At 48.5% G+C, this 16,473-nt stretch overlaps 1 protein-coding gene across 1 annotated transcript; it reads right to left on the bottom strand.

Moving 5' to 3' along the window:
• Positions 1–990: 990 nt before the first annotated feature.
• Positions 991–16,119, bottom strand: LOC118513805 (serine-rich adhesin for platelets-like). The gene is made up of 10 exons (XM_036060008.1): positions 14,200–16,119; positions 12,449–12,587; positions 11,651–11,892; positions 11,427–11,581; positions 11,099–11,269; positions 10,522–10,991; positions 10,306–10,448; positions 10,137–10,240; positions 6,799–10,046; positions 991–6,494 (listed from the first exon to the last, which is right to left on the bottom strand). The coding sequence occupies exons 1-10, from the start codon at positions 14,350–14,352 to the stop codon at positions 5,071–5,073; spliced, it is 6,249 nt and encodes a 2,082-aa protein (XP_035915901.1). The 5' UTR covers positions 14,353–16,119; the 3' UTR covers positions 991–5,070.
• Between the last annotated feature and the right edge of the window lie 354 nt (positions 16,120–16,473).

Raw genomic sequence — 16,473 nt, 5'->3', positions numbered from 1 at the left:
CATTCCGAGCCAACGTATCCACCATTGTTTCTTGACAACGCGCACAAACCACACTGGCGTTGGCTTACCTTGCGTTCGATAAGTCTGCAGTCGCGTCGGTGACAACAAACCCTCCGGGCCTTCCGCTGTGTAGATAATGGTTTGACTCCGATTCCGATTTCACGCCGAAAGCAGGCGAAAAAAAAACAACCGTAGTCAACGCATTATGATGCGTTTTCCCTTCGGACCCGGCACGCTAGCAAGGGGGAGTCAGTGTGGAGAGATAAGATTACGCGCGCTAAACTGTGCTCCGTAGATGAAAGTGAGGTAAGCGGATAAGATATCGTTCCATTTTTTTTTTTTTTTTGTCGAACGTCAGCACAACGTACGTTGATTCATCAATTGACAAACAGCGCTAGTTGACCTAAAATAGAAAATAAACGTTTAATTAGTGACATATCAGGGTGTATGCGTATACTTACTGTTGGCTTATAGGCGACTGGAGGCTCCACAAACGAAGAGTCATCTAGTAGACAGTGTCTAAGTAGCTCCGAAAACTCCACAACAGCAGCACTGTTGTTGTGTTCCGCGTCCGAACCGAACGTTGAGCTGTCATAGCAACCAGTGTTAGTGTCACTGTGATCCTTGCTTCTCAATACATCAATTCCAATCGAAAAGGTCGTTGATCCGTGTTTTGTTTTTTTCATTTCTTCTTGTTGTTTCTTGTCGTTCGTTTATTTATTGGTTTCTCATCTCATAAGGATAATACTTGCATTTGCTTGCTGTGAGTGCCTCATCTGATGCATCGTCTCTGCCATCCTGATGGAGCTTACTATTGGTTTTGCTTTGCTTCTTCTGTAGTTTAATGTGCCTTTACTTATCTCTCTCGCTCGCTCTCTTTATCGACCACAATATTTCACTTCTTATTCTCACTTTAGTCATTAAGATTTTACTTGCTTTTACATACCATATTACATATATATTTGTGTGTGTGTGTGTTCCAATTGTTTCTTTTTTTTTGTTATTTTTTCCTTTTTTCATGTTCTGTTTTGTTGAAGGGAACCCGTGTTTCGATCTCACTCCGCTCTTGCGTTTTCCTTTTTGTTTTTTTTTGTCTGGTTGCCATTGTTGTAGTGTTGTGCTTGCGCCTTCCGTTTCCAACTGTCTTTGTCAACTGTTTCCTGTTTCGTTCGTCTTTCATTTTATTGCAATGTTTGCTTATTGCATTACGAATTGCCAAACGTTTTTTTTCTTCTGTTTGTTTTCTTGTGGTTTTTTTTTACTTCACGTTTCGTTTAACCCAGCACGTTCCACACCTTGCGCTTCACTTCTTCACTAGTAACAGTAGATTCGACGCTACCCACTTATACTGCATTGCGAACGGAACACTCTTACTACACAACTATCCTTCTTCTCCTTTCCAACCAGACTTGTGTGTATGGTTTTCTGTGTCTTATAACGTACTTTCACTACTTTCTTAACACTTTTATGTACCACACACGTACATGTACTTCGGGATTTTTATAGAAAATAGATAACAACAAAAATGGCGTCGTTCGAACGTTATTTTGTTGTACGGCACTAACCATACGGAAATTAATAAGCAAAAAGGGGAAAATAAACCTTGAACTTAGGTCCTTCGAAATATTGGGAAAAGGAAACCAACAAAGCACATCCCTAATTCGAGCACATCCGCGCAGAGACAAAAGCGATAGCCGATAGACAACCATGTTTGTTTTAACCACTTAGAGGATCGGGGAGGAAAGGGAGAGGTGCAACAATGACTTCCGGGAATGGTGGAGGGAGTACATGCATGTAAATTGTGCAGCAATTTGGCATAAAGGACGTTCTCGTCATCGTCGTCATCGTCGTCGTCGTGAGTTGTTTGTGCATTATTCACTCACATTTCACTAATAAGAGTAAGTAGAAGTATTGTTTGGAAATTTTGTTTTGTTTTTGCCAGGTTCACTTACATTAGTAGAATTCCAAAAAGACACGCACAACACTGTAAGGATGTTACAGCAAAAAGAAAAACAATTTAAAACAATTGTTTTCCACCATCTTTGTGGCTGCTCAGTAGTGCTTCGTTTTAAATTTGCCTGCTGTTTGCCATTTAAGTAGTTACTATCGATACAAAACAACATTCCCTTGCATTTCACAGCGAGAGAGGGAGTGTGTGTGTGTGAAGGGAGAACTAGCCGAAGTAGTAGGTAGTTGTAGTAGTAGTCGTAGTAGTATTAGTAATAGTATCATTATTCAGGATAATAATAGTAGTAGATCGTCGGTAGCAATCGTACTGTTTACGGGGTAATGTCTTGTGAATGTAGAAGTAGAAGTTTCCAGGTGTGTGTGTGTGTGTGTGTGGAATTTAAGTATTGGCCAACGGCATACTACTCTGCTCGCTTCACACGTCCGGATCAAGGTATATAGCTGCCGAGGTGTGACCCGTGATGTGTGTAGGTAGAATTCGTAGTCCTAAATCGTTTCGTAAGCGTTTTCGAAGGTGTTTTTCACTGTGTGTTTGTGTTGCTACTACTTACTCCTGTTATGGCGCAGTCATGTAATCTATATTCGATACTAGCGTTCTTTGTGTCATAAATTTACTACCATATTTATTACTATTACTATTAACGAGAGTTCTTTTCTTCTTCTTATTTTGTTATCAGTAGTAGCGCACGATATATTCGTAAAATTTCTCCCTAATACTACCTAGTTTTTATCTGCTTTTCGTTTGTGTTTTTTTGTTTTTTACTTTACACAACTCCCCAAAATCCGAAAAGAAGAAACACGACATCACAGACACAGTAACTAGAGAAGATTTAAAACCCAAACCAAAAGGACACAGACACACAGTGACAGACAGGCAGAGGCTGGATGATACGAGGTACACATACAACAACGAAAACACACACACACACATACAAAACTACAAACGGAAGGGAGCGAATCGCGTTAGTAAAACAAACTATTTAAGTAAAGTGGATTAAGGAAAAGAAGGGAAATGGAAACGCAAAAAAGGAGCAAAATTGACGTCAGCACATGTTAACACAAGTGGAAAAGAAAACTGTCATCACTATGGCAACCGCCTGGCGTGAGTGTGTGTGTGTGTGGCAACTAAAAATTTTCAGATAATACACTAACGACCTGTTGAATTGTTCTGTTTTTTCTCTTTTGTTAATTGGATTATTCGAAATCACTGCTCACAGAAGACACACACACACACACGAACGAGGAGAATATTCTGGGCTTGCGTGTGTGTGTGCACGCGTGCAAATTTGATAAATTTTATATGATGTTCAATATAGAGCTTTGGTTGGTTTTTGCTTTTGTTCTGTTGTGGTGTAACTTCCTCTTCCTGTTTGTATTGTATTTTCACTTTTCATGCTTTTTTGCTTGCCAACCAGTTTTTCATTGCTTCATATTTGCTTTTGTTGCATTCATATATTTTCCGTATTTTCATCTGCTTTTCTTCTCTCCTTCTCTCACCGAACCTTCTTCTCGTTCTTCTGCTTGGAATTGCTTCTTTGCTTCTTGCTTTTTTTCCTTTTTCTTTTATTCTGTTTCGTTTTGAGTGTAGTAAAGGTGTGGTAGTAGCTGTTTTGTTTGCTCATTTTTTTATTGCATTCAACAAAGAATGACACCACTCTCGCTTTTCTTCGCTTGCCGTGTGCTTTCCTTCCCCGAGCCCGACTCCCGCGCCGGCTTTTAAACGGTACAACTTGTTACTTACAATATTTATATGTATATAGGAGCTAATTGTTTATTTGTTAAAGCTACAAATTATTTACAGTACTTAGTGTTCTTGCTTTGTTGTTTGTTTTCTTTTTACAGACCACCTCTCTGCTGGCCAGCAACACAACGACACAACCGGCACACACGCGCGCACATACACAGTTTCTTGTTCGTCGAACCTTGTGCTGCAAATGAGTGGTTCAGCAGATTGATGACCCCGCCAACAACGACAGCAACAACAATAGTGTGCTCGAACAGGGGGGAGAGTTTTAAGCGCCTATGTGTACGTTCTCTCCCGGCTTTCCCAGCCGTAGAGTAAATCATAAGAAATGGTGCACAAGAAATACTGCCCGTGTTGCGTGCCGGTTGATCTCGTGTGTGCTGCCGCTGTTACCCGGCTTTTTTGCTGTTGTTGCTCTCCTTCTCTACTGATTAGCATATTATTCTTTTAGAAAATTAAAAGAATAGAAACTAAGCGTGGTTGCATGTGGCTTTAGAGCAGTAGAACACACACATGCAATGTACATACCCTTTCTTCTACATTCGCTCCGTATTCCTCCACTCTCATGCTACTCGTCGTACTCCGGCCTTCTCACTGCGATTTGTATTGTAAAGCTTTTGTCCGATCTTCAACCATCGGTCAACCATCGGTCAACCATCGGTGGCTCTCCATTCCCCCCCACCTTTCCAATTACACCCCGCCTCCCATGTGCACACGTTCCAGTACTGTTTGCAAATCATTAAATAAAAGAATTTGAACCAAAGTCTGCCCACAGCTTAAAGCAACAGTATCATTGCAATAATTGAATCAAAAATCACAGATAACATTCGCAAATGTACTTGCAAGTGCGGGACACACCGAAGCGGCCGAACCAGTGTGTGTGTTGTCAAATAATACAAATCTCATTGCAAACAACCAAAGCAGGCGGATTTTTTAGTTTACGGAAACGAAAATGCCAAAATGGATAAATAAATGAAAGCAAAATGAAATGATACGATCGTCATACGATTGTACATCCCCCGCACACGATTCATTTTGACCATTTCTTGAACCAACGGTTGACCGATTTGTTTGTTGTTGTTTTCTTCTTCTTCTTCTTCTCTGGGACACTTCTTATGTGGCAGTTGCATTCGCTTGATCCTCCTCACTCTCCCCCACCCCCCCTTTCTATCTACCCTTCTTATTAAGTGTCTTTCACGGTTCATCCACAAACCCTTCCTTAGCTTTGCTTAATAAAACTTCTCGTGTGCTTCGCGTTACGAAAGCGGAGGTTCCCTAATCCTGCCCTACACGTTAACATTAATTAGCAATAAGTTAAAATACAGTAACAGTTACCTACTGAGCTGGATCTTCGATTCTCACCTATTGGTAATGTTTATACTGGCTGAAGGATTCGTGCTGGCAGCACTGCCGGTGACGGCACCGCTACCACCACCACTACCATTACTACTACCACCACCACCACCACCACCACTGCCGACCACCGTTCCAGCGGTTCCCGCCGTCGTAGACGTGACTGTCGCGACCGATACCGGTGCGCTGCCCCCGCTGCTGTTCGCCAACGATGCCGATCCTCCCGCGACGACGCTGCTGCTGCTGTTCACACTGTTCGCTACCGATGTGGACAGTGTTGTTGCCACCTGCTGCACACAGTTACTACCACTGCTGCTACTTCCGCTGCTAGTTCCGCTTTCCGAGGAAGAAGCATTCAGCGATCCGACCGACGCGGTTGTGACGGCATTAACGCGACTCGTTGCCGTGCTGTTGTTCACCACGTTGCCGCCACCGGCAGCAGCGGCTGCAGCTGCGGCCGATGCTGCCGCTTGAATAAACTTTATATTGTTCGCATTGTTCACCACGACCATATCGACGAGGTTTGTCTGCTGTTGCTGCTGTGCCGCCTGTTGCTGTTGCGCCTGCTGCTGCTGCTGTTGGGCCTGCTGCTGGGTGCGAATGCTCACCGTCGGGATGCGCTGAACCGTCTGTCCTTTGCTGAGAATCGTCGTCGTCCCACCATGGCCAGCCTGATTGTGTAACAGCTGTTGCTGCTGCTGTTGCTGCTGCTGCTGCGCTTGCTGCTGCTGCTGAATGGTGAGACTGTTTACAATCTTCTGCTGCTGCACCGGCTGAATGATGTTAACCATCTTGGGATTGAGATGAAGAAACTGTCCCCGGCTGTTCTTGATGTTGTACAGGATGCGATTCTTTTCGAGCTTCAGTTGCTGCTGCACACCGCTCACTCCACCACCACCGCCTTGCTGGCCCCCGGTAGGATCCAGTGTCAGAATCTGTCCCCCGGCAGGTCCGGTAGTCACCTGGCCCGTTTGCTGCTGCTGCTGTCCTTGCTGGACGGTGGTTAGCTGAATCTTTCCGTGGCTGGCAGCGATCAGCTGGCCAGCCGTCGCTCCACCAACGGCCGTCGCTTGCTGCAGCAGGTGGGGCGACGACGTTAGTATGATCTTGTTCTGCGTCGGCTGGCCGGGGCTTTGGGCGGACACGATCGTGATCGGTGTGTTGAGCGAGTTTTGGTGAATCACGTTATACTGCGGCTGTTGCTGGGCCGACGTTTGCTGATGGTGCCCGGCCAGACCGGCACTACCGCTCGCAGTACCGGCGTGCAGCTGCTGCCCGTGGTTGGTCGATTTGACAAACATCTTTTGCGACGAACCCAATGCTTTGCGTATCATTTCCAGCTGCTTTTTGTTCAGATCGGACGGTTTGCTGCCCAGCTTGTGGCTTAACAGTGCGTGGAACTTTTGGTTGTTGATGTTTTGCGCGTTGACTGGAAAGGGAGAGCAAGGACAAAACATTATTATACAAAAGTCTCGGCATGGTAATAGAAAAATCATCATTTTTAATGCTCAAATGTCAAAATTGTACTCAAACCAATCAATGGATAAAGCCAAATAAAAATAAATAAAAGACCGAGTAACATTTAAATCGTTAAACTAATGGGGGAAAACCCTGCAATTTATGATTAACTGATAAAAACTAACACGGGGGCGATTTGCTAGCCGTACCAGCTTTGTCCATACTGAAGATAGATTTCCCGACCGCTTCATATGACTAACAGTTCAATTTCTTACCGGTAGCCGTGGCGGTGGCATTCTTGTTCCCATCGGACGGTCCATTGATTTGCTTCTTCAGCGGTGTCTGCGTAAGCACGAACGTTTCCCCATGATGTTGCTTCGTCGTCACGACCTGCTGTCCACCGACGGTAACGATATTGCCGCCGCCACTGTTCGCTAGCTGTTGCATCTGCTGATGGGAAAGCATGATCGGTGTCGAATTGTGCTGAACGATGTAGCTGTTCAGTGCGGTGGTCGTGGTGCCGCCAGTGCTGGAGGAGCTCGCGCTATTGCTAGCTGCCGACGCCGCTGCCTGGGACTGTGCGTGCACGATCGACTGAGCGAGGGATGCGGCGGACGCTGACGATACAACGATCGGGGTCGCGATCGATACGACCGTGTTGGTGCCGCTTATTGGCTGAGCAGCCGCCGACAGACCGCTACTGCTGGCCGGTGGCACCGTAACAACGATCGGGGCCGATGCGGACAGTAGCGAGTTGGCGGAGGAGGCCGAAGCCGACTGGACGACGTTGTTCGCGAGCGAGGACGAGGCGGACGTTTGCACCAGGATTGAGCCAGTGTTACTGCCCGCATTGCTCAGCAGGAACGAGGTCGGCGTTCCGGCGACCGATGCCGATGGGGACGATTGGACCGATGGAATGGATTGCATCACGAGCATGGTGGTGCCGGCGCCCATCGACGGTGCGGACGATGTGTGTACGAGCTGATGCAAACTGCCCTGCTGCAGCGAGACGGAAACGACGGCCGGAACTGTCCCGGAGGTGGTCTGAAACATGGCCGAGCCATTGCCCGTCGACGAGGGCGGTTGCGATACGACGATCGTGGCCGGGATAAGCGTCGTTGACCCGGTCGGTACTACCCGAGCGCCGTCCGGTGTCGAGCTGCGGGCCGCGATTTGGCTGATGTGATTGAACGGTTCCAGCTTGATGGTGGTTGCGGCCGGTGCCGCCATGGTGGTGCTGTTGTGAGGTAGAAATTGAACCGTGGTGGGAGTATTTCCCAGCAGTGTCGCATCACAGCCACCACCACTTCCGGCATCGCTCGCAGCAGAAGTCGCCTGCTCCTCCGGTGGTTCGAGCTTGATCAAGGGTTCACCCGGGACGGATTCTTCTGCTGCTGCCGCCGCCAGCGACGCTGAAGCGTCTTCTTCCATTTTAATCTCCATTGCCTCTACTCCCCCCCCTAGCGCGCTCGACTGCAGCAGCGAGTCACTTTGCATCGACGTGTCCTCGGCGTCTCGTAGCTCGTTCTGCTCCCCAGCCGCCATCGGATCAACCGAAGAAGAGTCCAGATCCACACCATCGCTAAGAATGATCGGCTGTCCGTTCGCGTCCAGCAGTGGTTGAAAGATCTCCTCTTTCGGTAAACTCTTCACCGAGAAGTAGCTGCTGCCCACGAGATAACTGCAACGCTTAAGCATTTTCCGACGTTTGCTCTTGCTTGTGCGCCGATCCGCAGCTCCCGCCGGTCGTCCATACCCGACCAACTCGGAGTGATACCCGATCTTGGCCGAACTGGACGTGAACAGGTCCGCCGTCCGCGCCTCACCCGACTCGTTCTCCTCCACCATCGGTTCGTCTTCCGTCTGTCCGCCTGCACCCGTCTCGAGATTGTTCAGCACGCCATCGTCCAGGATGCCGTTCCAGAAGTTACTCGTCTGGTGCAGCTGCTTCGGATCGTCGATCGCACACTCTTGCAGAATGTTGTCCAGCATCTTCTCGTTATCTTCGCTCGATTCGTTCAAGCTTAGATTCAGCTCGGACGGTACGCTTAGGTTATTCTCACCGCTGGCCGACGATCCGGACGTTTCAAGCTTAACCTCAACGGTCGGGCTTGCCGCTGCTCCCTTCGCCCCACTACTCGAGTCACCTTCCGCGAGCGACAAGGGATGCGGCTCGATCAAACTGTCCAAATCGTACGGTGCGGTACGGAACAGTGAAGATAAAGTCGTCCCTTTCGCAGGGGAAAAGATCGTCCCGGGAAGCTGTTCATCGAGCGACTGCAGCTCGAGCGTAATACGATGCCGATCGGTCAAACCAAGACAATGCTCCAGCATATCGTCCTCTTCGCCGTCCAGCGTTAACAGATCGTCCTGACTGGGTTCGGGCGTTTTCGGTCGGAAGTGTAGCCAATTCGATTGAATGTCGTTCAGCAGATCCTTGTACACCGCGTTGATATCTTCGGGCGTCGCGTCGTGTAATCGCGACGGAGAACCGCCTTCCGCCTGGTTGACCGCGTGCGATTGTTGCGACGAGTTCGGCACCGCACTGACATCGTTCGTTGCGGAGCTAATACTATTGCTGCTGGCTTCGGTGGTGGCCGCTGCTGTTGTCACGCTAAACCGTGTCCGAGCGTGATTGTTGCTGTTTACACTGTCTATCAGCTGCTCAAAATCTTCCCCGACGGGAACACTCGGCTTCTGGTAACCGTCCGCCCCACCGGCGTCCGGTTCTTGCTTTATCCTACCCGTCGACATCACCACCAGCTCAGTACCGGTGCCGGTGCCGTCTTCACTTTTTATCACAATTGAATCTGAGTTTCGAACATCCGTTTTCAATGTCCTTTCATCGCACACACCACCACCACCACCACCACCACTACCGTCCTTTGTCACTTCACCACTCTCTCCCTCCCGCTCTTCACTATCAAACCGTAGCCGGCGCTTTGTGCTAGCAAACCCGCTTAGCTCGTCCGCCGCCGCCGCCGCCGATTCCTTTTCCGTCTTGTTCATCAGCCCAATGCTAGTGAGGAACTGAATCTCCGGCGCACCGTCAGATTCGCAATCGCTCATTGCCGCCGGTTCCTGCTTCAGAACAAGCTTCCGACGGGAGAACACGATCGTTCGCGGCGTAATGCCGTCGCCGTTCGTTACCGGCGGCCCGTCCGACCCATTGACTAACGGCGGGTTCTGATGGTTAAAGATGGCGGGTAAGCGGGGCGGAGGTTTCAACGACACAACGACACCTGCACCGCTGCTGGTGTTGCTGCAGTTGCTGCTAACGCTGGCCGTGCGCTCGATCTGCCGGCGACGGCACGGTATAACGATCGGTTCATTGTTTTCCTCCTCCTTCGCGTCGTCGCGGGATTTCGTTGGCTCGGACGTGTTTAGCGATGCGATCGTTTCACTTTCGACGATCGTGTAGTCTAACCGTGACCACAGATCGTCGAAATCGGTGGCTATCCGATCGATAATGACACGTCCACCGCGACCCAAACGCCTTCGTGCGAAACCAATACAACGGGGCCTAAAAAGAGAAACCGATAGAAGAATGAGTATTAGAAACCATTCTCGAACTACATTCACCCTTAAAGTGTAAATCATGTGTGAACGTTACCTCGGATATCGTAAGGAAGTAAGGTTGAAGCGATATCGCGGATCAGCCGAACCGTTTTCCTCCCGGGACGTCCATGGCCAGTTACCGTAACCATCCGCGCGAGGCTGTAAGCGTTTGGGAGCATTTGCATGAGTAAACCGAGGAAGGACCTTCGAAACGTGTCCCTTACCCTGTGATATTGGCTGTGTTTGCTTCTTCGGAATGCATAAGCGTACTCTTCTTCTGCTGACGATCCTTGCAGATTCGACAGTTCCTCGTCGTCGGACGACACTACATGATCGCCGGACCCGTGCAGATGATGATGATGATGATCTAGAAGAGAAGCAAGAAAAGGAGAGAATTATTCGTACAACTCCATGACAGCTAAGGAGGTCGCTTTGCTTACCCGTTCCATGCCCGCCAACCACGGTGCCATCAACACCACGGCCACCAACACCTCCCAGCATCGATCCGTGGTAATGCTGATGCGGTTGCTGCTGGTGATGATGATGGAGCCCGGAACTTCCGAGCCCACTCGTACTATTCAACCCACCTGCAGCATCTCCTCGGCCACCAGTCACCCCAGCACCACCACCACCACCACCACCACCGCCACCCGTACCACTCGCCAACCCACGGTCTTTCTGCATTTTTAGCTTCCGCTTCTTGTACTGCCGCTTTTCCTTCCGACTGCTGAGACTCTCATTATCACGCTTGTTGGTGCCACTGCTGCCCGTCCCGTGCGCTTCGTACTGCGACGAGGAGCCTCCACTGTTCAGATACGCGCCAGCACTCCCCACCGCGTTCGCTCCCTGGCCCACACCCTGCCCAGCCAACGGTGCATACTGGTTGGTGTAGATGGGAGCAAAGGCCGGTCTGTGGGGAAAATGTAGCGGGAAGCACAGCAGAGGGAAACGGAAAAACGAGGATTAGTCAAGGTTTTAGCGCCATGGAGCGCCACGCTGATGCCGTACGCTCCGTACCTCGTGACGCGGGTCGCATTGGACGTAAACTCGGACAGGAGGTGACCATGGAAATCCTGCGCTTGGTAGCGCTTCTCGTAGATTTCGATGCTCAGGTGCAACTGCTCCCGTTTTAGCTTTTCCCGCCGCTTGATCATATCCAGCAGCGTCACTGCCCGCGAGAGATCCCGCCTAAAATGCAACAACAAGTGCGGACCAATAAGATGGTCCCAAGGTATGAATGCCATCCAACAAATAGCGGTTTGTTTTGTGTGTGTGTGTGTGTGTGTGTGTGTGTGTGTGTGTGTGTGTTCGTGTTTTGCCATCGAATCGCCACCGGTGTTAGTACCTTAGCTTCAGCATCTTTTCGTACGACGACTCGTCGTTCTTGCGGTTTTTCCTCGTTTGCATCTTTTCGGTGCGCCGCCTGAACGCAAGGTACGGATTGTTCGGTGTCATGTTGCCTCGATTTTCCGTCTTCACGTACAGTATCAAGGGATGTTGCTAAAAGATAAGAGAATTGAAGCGATTTAGCGATATTTTGTTCTAACTAAGGCGATCCGCTTTCCTTACCAATTTTAACCGCTTATTTAGCCAGTAATCGTACACGGCTATGCTCACTTCATCGTCCTGCTTCAATAGGGCTTTGGCTTCGTTTAGCGTGACCACCGTCTGGCCGGAGCTTTTCTCCAACCGATCCATCATGATCTCAAACTTGAGCGGATCCAGATCGAGCTTCTTCTCGTGCGACGTAACCCACACCTCGTCCGCACTGTCCATATCGTAATCCGGTATGTCCTGCTCGAGGTTGAGTGCTGAAATGGGGTATTGAAAAGAATGGTTAGAGGATTACGTGATCGCGAAAGTAAGACTAACAGCAGCTCAGACAAAAGATTGATGACTCAAGCAGCAATCCCAAATCTTGATTCTGCCGAAAGCACGAACAGACCATAAAGATGGAAAATGATCTCAGCTTCCAGCTGGTGCTACGCAACGGCAAAACACATTTTGCGCTGGAGAACAAGAAGGAACTGCTTCTATTTTTACGAGAAGCTGGGTTGGTAACAGGCTGTGTCATGTAACAAACATGTTTAACACTTGTAGATTATTTGCTAGTAAAAGTTAGGAATAGAATAATGATCGCAGGTTGAAATAGAGTCTATAGCACGATCATTTCCTTAAGGAAGGGTGTCTTCTCCACCATAGTTCACTTGTTTACATTCTCCAGATCCAAAAGGCATGAGCATTGCTACTGATCGCCTGTTTATACAACGCACAAAAAGGGCCGTAGAGATGGGGAGAACATTCCTGTACGTGAGGTTAGCAGATGTGTGATGAAATGCCGTCCTCCATCACCACACTTCTACTTACGCTGCATGTGGATCAGCTGTTTGGGCAGTTTGTAGTCGGGCGGGTAGTATTTGTCGTAGAACTCGGAATCTGTCGAGTCGTACACCTCGGGCGTGGGAATGATGAGTCCGGTGCATATTGCTCGCTGCAAATGATGCTCCTGTTGGTTGTGGCATGGTGGAGAAACAATTCATTGATTAGTAACTTTAGAAAAACATCATCGCCGTTGAAGGTTTTCTGCGGGGTTTTCTGGTCTAGTGGTTCCACTTATGACAAATCATCGGATTATGGCAAATCTATGTGTTCGTTACATCGTCAATTCGATCGTGATGATTTTCTGTATGATAATAAATCCACCTAAATAGCTAATCTTGACCCAGTAGCTTGAATAAACTCCCTGATTTAAAGCTATAACTAAAAGTTCATGGAGCATATAACTGTAGAGCAGGGGTTTCCAAATGTATTTTGACACTCAGATCGTTTTGTATGACAAAATGCAATATTTCATGAATTATATGGATCTGGGGCTGGGTTATTGTTGTGATGTGTATTAATCATGATATTACGCGGAACTGAACAGTCAATGCCTCATACAGGTGGATGGTCTGAATGGGATTCGAAGGCGCTACTATCTATCCACTTCAAGTGTTGTATATTTAACGTGAACGTTTAACTTTGAACGTGAATTATCAATCAAAACTAAAACTAAGATAAAAAGAAGCATTCACATGACAATTCACATTCTAAAATTCCTGATAAATACACGACAAATCAAAAAATTAATCCACGTCAAAACAATTTAACAATCATAAAAGTCGCGAAAAATGCAATTCACTAACGACATTTTAAACAAATTTTAATCAGAACTGTCCATGCTTATGTTCAGAATTTTTTTTTTACGAACATTCCGGCTATTCGTTAGCCGATATTTTCCCAGCTTTTAAAGCACATTTGTTAATGATTCAATACAGACATAAGTTCTCTCTGGACCACAGTTTGGAGACCCCTGCTATAGAACATAAACAAATCGCAAACGCGTGGTTCCTGCACACATCGCCTCACAACAAACTACTAGAGCACACTAATTGCGTTTTCTCAGTTCACACACGCAACAATAGCAACCATAGAGACCGGGCAACACAGCGAACTTGGATTGGAACTATTTTAAATAACACATTCTGAAATCATTTGCGTTCGTTCTGCCACACTGACCTTTGTGGGTCGGTAGCATTCAATTTACACATTTTAATCATTGATTGCTTTTTTCATATGAACACAACGAATTTAGGTATTTTGATAAAACAATACTCATAAAAGCAGCAAATTTCGAACGCAACGATTAGAAAAATACAACCAAGAACAAAAACAAAACAGCAGTAGCAGAATGCATGTTTTGTTGTTTCTTCGGTGACACAACACACAAAAATGCGTTCGCACGTGTTCCCGCTCGCACTCATTGCTACGCACGGTCGCATGTGGTCTCTTTCACACCAACGCAATGCAAACTCCACTAAACACCGGTGCCAATGATCGATGGCGCTGTTTGTTATTGTTTTGCCGTTAAGCACACGATTTCCTGCCATATAAAACCGTTCCTGTTTTTCACCCTTTTCCCGGATGAAATGCGGATTGTTTCGAGGTGCGCTCGATTATTTCGCTACTCACTCAAACAGCACCAAAACAAACGGCGCAAACCCCATAAAAAGAGGAACCAATAGAGCCAGAAACCAATCGACAGAGCAACCAGCCGAAGGGACGTGATCCGATCTTACCGATTCCTCCTCCTTCTCCATGCCGCTCGGCATCTGTGGAACCGCTCGATTGATTGCGGAATATTCCGGCAGATCCGGCAGCTCTTCCGCCAGATAGATCGGCATCGGTTTCGACGGATCGAGGGCCCTTGCCCGAAACGAAAGCTTCGACATTTTGCTGACAGCGTGTCGTTCTGTTTGCGGCCCGTCGTGTTTGATGGTGGTTTTGCTGCCGTTTTTGTGTTGTGCAGCAGCAGCTCGCTCGGGGGGTTGATGCCACACCACCGGGGGGGTTTTTTTTTGCTGCTACACCATCCGTGTTCTTTCTGCTTCTTCTAGTTTCGCCACCAGCCGCTTCTCTATCCCTTCGTCTTGCTCTGCTCCGCTCACTCGTCGAGATGAGTTGTTATTTTTCGTGCCTTTTTGCTTGCTTTACTTTCCTACTTTTCTACGAGATTTGCTCATCTCGCTCGCTGATTCCTCTGCCTGCCTGCCGCTTGCACGCTCGATTCCCCCGTACCCCGTTGCCCCTTCGTTCTAGGATTCTGCTGGCAGTGGGTCTCGTTCTCGCGTTCGAGGCGCCCTTTGGGGTGGTGATTGCTTGCTCCTTCTGTTCGCCCGCTTTTGATACTTTTGCCAGTCGTGCGGCGGCAGCGGCGTCTTCCCTTGAAGCCAGTCAGACACACACGCACGTACCAAAACACACACACTCGCTCGGTGAACCTAGAACCGATCCGCGCGCTCAATTTGCTGGTTCGCTTTGATTCCTCTTCCCTCTTCTACTCCTCATGAGAAGCGCGCTCGTGCCCGCTCTTTCTCGCTCACGCTCCGTTCCTGGCTACCTTCCCTCACTTCCCTTTGGCAAACACACACACACACCGCACACCGCTCACCACCTACCCGCTCCACACTGACAGCCCACAGGAAGAAACAATCCCTACCGAAGGGAACAAACAAGGAAGCTGCTACGCGGGGACTCGACGACGACGGCTGGGTGTGCGTGTGTGTTAGTGCGCCAGCGCGCGCGATTTTGTTGGGAGGAAGCTTGTGAGCGCACACACCACCACCGTACACTGTGCGCCTCGTACAGGAGACGGTTTTTGCTATTGCTCCCCAAAATCACACCACACAAAACGCGTGATTTTATTATGATGGCTCCAATGCTATTAATGCTGCTTTTCTTATGTTGCTCACTAAATGCGACAGGCAAGCGCGCGCGAACTCACAAAACACTCCACACCACACAAGCGCCCTTTCTCACTCACACCAGTGTGCTCCGAGCCACCACTGACACTTCACTGCTAGCGCCTGCTCTCGCTCTCACTCACTCACTCACTGCGTTCGTTCTTGCTCACTCTCGCACGCACGCTCGCTGGCTCCTGCAGCTCGAAACGAGCAGAATGTGCGCCGTGCTGCTTCAATACTGCTGTTGCCTTCTCACTCACACTCGCGCTACCAGCCCGGGCAAAATGTTACCGTCGTACGGCGCGTTTGCCAGCGTGATGGGTGCTGGCTTAGGCTAGGCGACGACGATGACGACGGCCCGGGGTGGTGGGAAGAGGCCGGAGCGACGGAGGGCGACCCGGACGACGGTGAACAGGGGGGGGGGGGGGGGCGCGCACGTATGTGTATATGTGTGCGCGATGAAAAACTCCCTCTTTTGCCAAGGGATGATGGATGGAAGGCAAATAAAAAAACACGCGAAAATTTCCAAGCTTCCAAGGTCCGCCAAGCGGTCCGACGGGACGTAAAACACGACCCGCGACGTGCTAGTTCATGCTGATCGTGTCACGATTCACGCACCACCGTCACAATCGGAGAAAAACGCATCCGTAACCGTACCACGTAATTTACCACGATACCACCAATTTTACAGAAAGCCACATAATGGCGGCTCAAAATGGCGGCTCAAACACAGTGGCGACGGAAAGTGGCGAAGTACCGGATTCGGACGTAAACGCGCGCACACCCCAGAAAAACGGCTGCTTTCGGAAGTGCTGTCGTTCGAAACTCGAAACGGTGTGCGTTTGGTTCGAATTCGCAGTTCGAACGATGCTGTGCTGCGTGTTCGAAGTGATGAAAATTATTTTTAAAATGAATATTTTTTTAGAGCTTATTTGAAACACTGTTCTTATATAATAAGTTTTATTTTTTTTTTCATTTACTGTTGAACGCCCTGGACGATATACTTTCGATCACTCTAGTTTAATTCCTGCGAATTAACCAACGGAAAAAAATATTCCGACAAATTCAAACTGCTCTTTTTGGTGAACAAACAAATGGAAGTATTGAAAA

The sequence above is a fragment of the Anopheles stephensi genome, chromosome 3, assembly GCF_013141755.1.
Source record: "Anopheles stephensi strain Indian chromosome 3, UCI_ANSTEP_V1.0, whole genome shotgun sequence".
NCBI lineage: Eukaryota > Metazoa > Arthropoda > Insecta > Diptera > Culicidae > Anopheles > Anopheles stephensi.
This window is presented reverse-complemented; position numbering and strand designations above follow the sequence as displayed.